General features: G+C 41.4%; 1 protein-coding gene across 1 annotated transcript in view; it reads right to left on the bottom strand.

Annotated features, from left to right (window-relative positions):
* LOC137975252 (jouberin-like) overlaps positions 1-7500 on the bottom strand; it is a 38734-nt gene that overhangs the window by 14377 nt on the left and 16857 nt on the right. The window contains exons 15-21 of the mRNA XM_068822335.1: positions 7152-7277; positions 4779-4843; positions 4099-4150; positions 2847-2932; positions 1875-1929; positions 1103-1218; positions 197-365 (exon numbers count right to left, since the gene is read on the bottom strand). Coding sequence (XP_068678436.1) covers positions 197-365; positions 1103-1218; positions 1875-1929; positions 2847-2932; positions 4099-4150; positions 4779-4843; positions 7152-7277 — 669 coding nt within the window. The remainder of the gene's footprint in view (positions 1-196; positions 366-1102; positions 1219-1874; positions 1930-2846; positions 2933-4098; positions 4151-4778; positions 4844-7151; positions 7278-7500) is intronic.

Here is a 7500-nt window from a genome sequence, read left to right as displayed (position 1 = left end):
GGTAAATTCACCTACCGTGAGAGAGATTTGTAATCTGACGTTTCGAGCGTTGAGACCTTCGTGAGAGCGCTCTCACGAAGGGCTCGACGCACGAAACGTCAGAGTATCGTTTCCGCTGTTCAATTTTGATTCAGGTAAACTTTTCCTAGGTTATACTTTCCCTTTAAAGTTCAATATGGCCAAACAATTCACTCACTTTGCCATTCAGCCCTTCACTCAGTTTGGTCCAGACCCTTAGGTAGTGATCATATCCCCCGGTCACGATAATATGAGGAGAGCCTGAATGATACTGCGCTGCATAAACAAAGCAAGGGTGGGGGTACAACTTGATGGATGACGTCATCATCGTCTTTGTGTCCCAGGATCTGAAGTTGCAAAGTTGCAATAAATTACAATAAAGTTGCAATAAATTACTTGCAGGATAAAGCTGAGGTATTATGGGCGAAAGCAAGGAAGACAAAGGAGGGTACGAGGGCCTCACTTGAAAGTCCACTTTGGTCGTTAATAGAGGGATTTAGCATTAAATTTACGACAAACGTCAGGCTGAAATTTACAAGTACTGTTTGCAAAAAGTCAGAGAAGCTTGTTTGGTTTCAGCTCAATTGATTTGCTTTGCGTTACGTTGTTGATTTCAGTTAAAGGTAAAGGTAAGGTAACTTTATTTAACGTCGGTAGTTCCTTCAGCTACGGGGCTGGTATCAATGGAAGCCGACGGTGCACCCTTTACCCTCCTCCCTCTGTCAGCGCTCCATTTTAAGGGGATTTAAAGCTATAGCTACACGGATCAGAGGAAAGTCGAAACAGACGTTTAAGTCACCGAGGATCGAACCGGGGACCTCTCGCTCCGAAAGCCGCGCACTAGCCAACTGAGCCACGACTGCTCCTACAAAAGCTTGATTTTGTTCCTTTCCTTTCCTTTCTCCGCTGAAGGACGTTCGCGCGAAAATCTTCCCACATTGAAATTTGTTTTATTTCTTGCCAGAAGTTAGGTCATAAATTGTTTATTCCAAAAATGGCTGCCAATAGTGGAAGCTCCTGGATGTGTCAGGTACCCTACCCCACTTAGCGACGGAGTTGTGTAATATTCTTAATGTAACTGTACCTCACTGTGCCATCCGAGGACGCTGACAGGAGTTCTTGATCATTAGGCGACCAGCACAGATCATAGATGATGCTGAAATGTCCAGGAAGACGGGCACGCGCCTCATAAGATGGAACCTAACACGTATGAATGGAAACGTAGCGAGTAAAGAGATAAGGTAAATCAACACAAGTGTTTCTTGACAAAAGCAATTAATTACCAAACTATTCCTTTATCAAACGTCAGCTTCAATGCTTATGTCCTACGCAGCCGTTCTTGGTGTGGTCACGCAACGCTTCTCCCTCCCTTGTGTGGTGGGGGGAAGGGGGGGGGGGGGGGGGGAGAAGCGTTGCGTGACCCCACAAAGAACGGCTGCGTAGGAGACTACTTCAATGCCTGTCCAAACGTAATGTGCTTTACGATAAAACATTGTCGCTGAGGTGGCAAAACATTTCCCTGTTTAAACATGTTCCAACATAGTTTCAAAAATATGTTAAAATTGAAATATCCTTTTCAGTGTCCTTCCCAATCTCCAGCTCCTCGTCTTTCCTCGTTTACCTCAGCTTTTTCGTCTGCTTTTAAGACTTTCAAAAACAATGCGACCTTCTAAAACATGCGTGGCTGAATACTGCATTCCACCATAAACTTGTTTTCACAACATCGACACCTTGAGAAAACATCGGTCCCCAAAATTATTTTACCATGTTTTCGCGCGCAAACATTTCCATTTGAATGATATTTTCTAACTGTTCCTTTTCAAGCGACTGGAGTTTAACGCTCATCCTGGTCTCACCTCATAAATAAGAATAGGAAAACTCTCCAAGTCTGCGCAACCGCAAGCCAAGTATCTGAAGATAGAAGTGAATAGAGGCGTTAAATGAAAACACCACACGATTTCGTCCACAAGTAATCTAGAGTGAGAAGTCAACTCCCTAAAACTCAGTCTAGGAGTAAAAAGAATAAGATGCTAAATGGGAACCGATACAGCTGCCAAAAGCCCCAAGGAGATGCACTATAATCTACGATTACTGCTAGTTATACATTCACACACACATACAAAACGATGCATACTTAATTGACCACTCCCCATTGGGGCTTTTCAGGACCAATGAAAAACAACGAAACGACGGAAGAGAACAACAACAACAACAACAACAACTGTTAAGAATCCCGACTGGCCGGAGGCAAACCATTTAGCTATTTACAAGTGCAGCTGGGAAGTTGAGCCAGGGACAAATTCAACACGTGATCAGAGCGAGGCTTGAACCCAGGAACTCCGGATCTCGAGGCAAGCGCCCTCACCATACACTGGGCCACACTGCTTCCACATACTTTACTGACCAATCCCCACTGGGGAGTCAGGCCAATGAAACATTCAATGATACAACAAAACAATAATTATCACTTTAAGAATCCCAACTGGACGGAGACAAATTAGATAGGTATTTACAAGTGAAGCAGATACGTTATACAAGGGACTACTAGGATCAAATTCAAGAAGTGACCAAAACGCGTCTTGAACCCGGATCTCTGGATCTCTAGGCAAGCGCCCTAATCATTAGGCCACACTGCTTGCCACTGCACCATCCCTGCCCCCCCCCCCCAGACGACACGCAAAAAATCGGGCCAGACTACCCGACAAAATTCTAGCCTTAAATATCATCGTGTATTGAGAGAGGTTTTTTTTATTGTGCAGAAACTCTATATTTATTTCAAATGCACGTCGAAAGTAAAATATGGCAGTATGCCATACGAAGGGACATACCTGCCATTATGAGAAAACTTGAGGATGAAGCAGCCTCGTTTGCCTGTCAGCAGAGAAGCATTTTGTTTGTTGGGAATACGATTTACCTGCCACGTTAACGGAAATAGAAAAGAATCTAAGGGCGCGTTTTTTATCCACAATTCTGGAATAAGAATGGTTGGTACAGAATGCTAGGAATAATTCTGATTGCCAGCATAAAAAAACGCCCGTCGAGATGCGCGGTACTAGCACGAGTAAACACTGCGTAACAAATATGGCGGCCGACGAAGAGGCCGCCATTGCAGCCGCTATCGCAGCAATTTTCCTTGTAAATAAAGAGGAGGGAGAAAATAGGGAGACTGTTTCGGATTTGCCGAATATTTTGGCAGGCCTATATACAAAGTAGAGGGGAGACATCCCTCAAATTACGGGCCATGCAGACAATGTTGTCACTGAAAAAAACCTCGTACTTTTGGTAAAATAAAATTGGAGGCAATGTTTCATTGTGTAAAAGTGTGATCTGATTTTTCTCCGGTAGAGACGTATTTGAATCCGCAGCACTCATCTCGCCGTGCGCCATCTTGAATTTTCATTCGCAACATTCTGTTCATTCTGCCCCTGGGAGCAGATTGGATAGAATGGTGTTCTCTGCATTCCGGAATAGGAATGCGGAATAGAAAAACGCACGCATTTGACATTCTGGTCATTCTCATTCCAGAATTGTGAATAAAACGCGCCCTAAGTATGGAATAAAAACCATATAAGTGTAGTCGATAACATCTTGGTAATGTATTAACACTAACAAGTCCTTCTACCCTGGCTACAATGGGCACAATATACCAAAAATGAAGCAAGTTGCTCTTATTAACATAAAAATAAAAATATATTAATGACAGTGGCCAGAATGCCAAAATCTCTTTAGCCTCGCTGTACTCTTCACAGTGTACTGAAAGACGGACCAATGCCCATCGGCAGACCACGCCTCAGATATAAGGATGTCCTAAAGAAAAATTTAAGGGACTTCCAAGAAGACCCTGCTACCTGGACATCTGGGTGTAATCATCGAGACACAGCGTGCAAGCCCCTGTCGTGGAATCACATGATCAGGGAGGCCAGAGGCAAATCTAGAAAAACTTAAAAGGCGGCGAAACTCCTCGGCATAGTCGGCAACGACTGAAGCTGGCCTACAGCCATTTTTTCTGAATGAGTTGATAAATACACTTCAGGTAATTAACATTTGCCGTAAAAGTGAATTTTCGTTCCTTTACCATACCTGACCAGGAAGTCTGCTCCAATTTGTTGGTTCGTTACTGCTTTTTCCATCCCTAAAAATGTGTTGGACAAAAATCTTTGACGGTTTTCTTTACCGCTTCAAGAAAAATTACATGTACTCTTGTCCGCACAATTGCCATGTCCTAGTGATGAGCATTCTTAACAGTGGTGAAAATGTTACTCTCGCACGAAAGGGAGAAGCGGTCCTGGCACTTATCAGAACAATTCGAGCAATTGTCTCTTATAGACATCTGAAAAGTTCGAAAAACCTTAAATAACAATGACCACAACCAGGTTTTCTGAGCCCGCGTGACTGAGCACCCCCCAGCAAACCATTGTTTTAACGAAAACCGCTGGTCAGCAACCTGGTTTTGGTCATTGCGGAAGACAGTAATGACCAGAACCAGGTTGCTTACCAGCGGTTTTCGTTAAAACAATGGCTTGTTGGGGGTGCTCAGTCTCGCGGGCTCAGAAAACCCGGTTGAGGTCATTTTTATTATTTTAAGGTTTTTCGGTCATTGGCGTCTTCAACGGGATTCGAACCCATGACTTCTGCCATGCACAAAAAAAGGGGATGGCCAAAACGGCATAGGAATGTATTAAAATGCATGCGCGCGGCACGACTAATTTTTTTCTCTAAACCAACAAAATTATCGTTTTACTCGCATTGTCTTTACAAACCTCATTCCATGTGCACGGCGCTCAGCATCCAAAGTAAACTCTTCGAGGGATAATTTTCCTTTTTCCTGAATTGAATAAAAATTAACTCTGATTTGTACGGTGGCCCACAAGGGCAAAACACAACTCAATATTGAACTGGATAGACAACAATCTTTCGTGATACAAAACAATTTTTCACGATACACAACAATCTTTCACGATACAGAACACTTTTTCACATTACACAACAATCTTTCGCGACACAAAACAATTTTTCTCGGTACACAACAATCTTTCGCGATACAAACCAATTTTTCTCGGTACACAACAATCTTTCGCGATACAAAACAATTTTTTACGGAACAAAACAATCTTTTGTGATACAAAACGCCAAACAGCGTTTCACGATGCAAAATTAAATTTCACGATGCAAAACAAAAATTTGGAAGACTGGTAACAAACACGGGCAACTTCATATCACGTGACCATACAACAACGTGCTGGTAAGTACTTCGCGTAAGATTACGTACATTGTCCCGACTTAACGAGTGTTACTATGTGTAAGACCACATATATGTAAGATGTGTAAGACTACGTATGTTGTCGTTGCTATGTTTAACTATACTGTTCCAGTAAATCTACTGGAATCTCGTAACATCTGTAGTCCCGTAACTTTTGTAATCCTGTAATTTCGGTAACCCCGTAACTTCTGTAACCCTCCAATGGTTTATCATTCGGCCGTTAAATACAGGTGCATTTGTACACCTTCACCAAAAAAAGGTGGTCTTTTCCGACACTTCACAGCTAAGTGGCAGCTTTTTTCGTGTCATTAGTGGTGTCTTAAGGGAGAAGATAAACGTGCATGAACCTTGAATATCCCCTATGTTAATCCATTAAATTGCAACCGACAGAGAACTTTGGAAAAATGCTCAGTCGGTAGAGCGGCGATCATCTAACTCGTAGGTAGTGGGTTCAATCCCACCCTGGTCACATGGTTTATATGGGTAGAAAATTGCACTTCTCATTACCCTCCAATAGTTAATTCTGTTGAAACATAAGTGCGACACGGCCAACGTTTGCAAAAACGTAACCCTTCTTAGGTAATCTTTAGTATAAAAAAATAAACTGTTTTCTCAAAATCATAACGGCTAGCAGAACCAGGAGGGTAGCTAAGAACGCGTTAAGGTGGGGGAGCTGATTGAAATTTTTTTCAGAGGCTGAAAGAAGGAATAAAAAAGAAGACTATTTCTGGATTACTGACAGACCGTTCAGTGACCCCTACTCAAGAGCATCCCAGGTTGGTAGGGGACTGTTTGATGTCCATATCGTAATTCTAAACTTCAAATTTTAATTTTAAAACTACCTTTAATATGCACGATTTTGTATTTCTCAAAAAGTTACTAATCTTTGCAAAAAATAAAAAACAAGTACTTCCTCTCAAATAGTCCTAAAATTACTCAAGACACCTCGAGACATCGATTTCGTACGATGAACAGAGGGTTTTTGCGTTTTTCGAAACACGAACGAGATGTTTCCATTACACCATTCCATTAAACGGCGGAAAAAAGGCTTTCAGGTTAACCCTAGTTAAAACTAGTAGATAAACAAGCAAAGATGTTTCGGCAAACATGAACATCACTAAGACACCACAAACAGAATCTTACAGGAGCTAATGGATTACAGAAGTTACGAGATTACAGAAGTTACGGGGTTACGGAAGTTACATGATAACAGAAATTACGGGTTTACAGAAGTTACAATGGCAGATGTTTACGGGGTTACAGAAATTAAACGATTACAGAAGTTACGGGACTACAGTGGATTTACTGGGACAATATAGTTAAACATAGCAACGACAACATACGTAGTTTTACATATCTTACAGATATGTGGTCTTACACATAGTAACACTCGTTAAGTCGGGACAATGTACGTAATCTTACGCGAAGTACTTACCAGCACGTTGTTGTATGATCACGTGATATGAAGTTGCCCGTGTTTGTTACCAGTCTTCCAAATTTTTGTTTTGCATCGTGAAATTTAATTTAGCATCGTGAAACGCTGTTTGGCGTTTTGTATCACAAAAGATTGTTTTGTTCTGTGAAAAATTGTTTTGTATCGCGAAAGATTGTTGTGTACCAAGAAAAATTGTTTTGTGTCGCGAAAGATTGTTGTGTACTGTGAAAAAGTGTTCTGTATCGTGAAAGACTGTTGTGTATCGTGAAAAATTGTTTTGTATCACGAAAGATTGTTGTGTATCCAGCTCAATATTGAGTTGTGTTTTGCCCTTGTGGGCCACCGTAGATTTGGCCACCCGACTTGAGTTGATAAAATATATCAGTGAACTCAAAAGCTTCCAAATGAAATGACATGCACAGATTTAGATTCACAAACCTGTTGGATGGCAAACATGGATCTTAAACTGGGGTCAATAGTTCTTGGCGGTTGAACTCCTTTCAAAGTAACATATAATGTAGAGGGATATGGAATTCGACTGGCTTGCTTCCACCATTGGTACACCTGTGGATAAAATGTTACAATTGCAACAAACCTATACACCTTATTCCAGAATTGCCGCTATTTTAGTCTTCTTTTGTTTCCTTGAAAATTGGAACTTTTGGCCTTGAACAAAAAGGCCAACTGTAACTTTTTTTTTCAAAAAGGCCAACTTGAAATCAAACAAAAAAATACTAAAATGGCGGCCACTTTGGAATAAGGTGTATTATGAAACTAATAGGTGTTT

Source organism: Montipora foliosa, chromosome 11 (genome assembly GCF_036669935.1).
Source record: "Montipora foliosa isolate CH-2021 chromosome 11, ASM3666993v2, whole genome shotgun sequence".
Taxonomy (NCBI): Eukaryota; Metazoa; Cnidaria; class Anthozoa; order Scleractinia; family Acroporidae; genus Montipora; species Montipora foliosa.
Note: the sequence above shows the minus strand (reverse complement) of the source record. Positions and strands in the feature narration are given on the sequence as shown.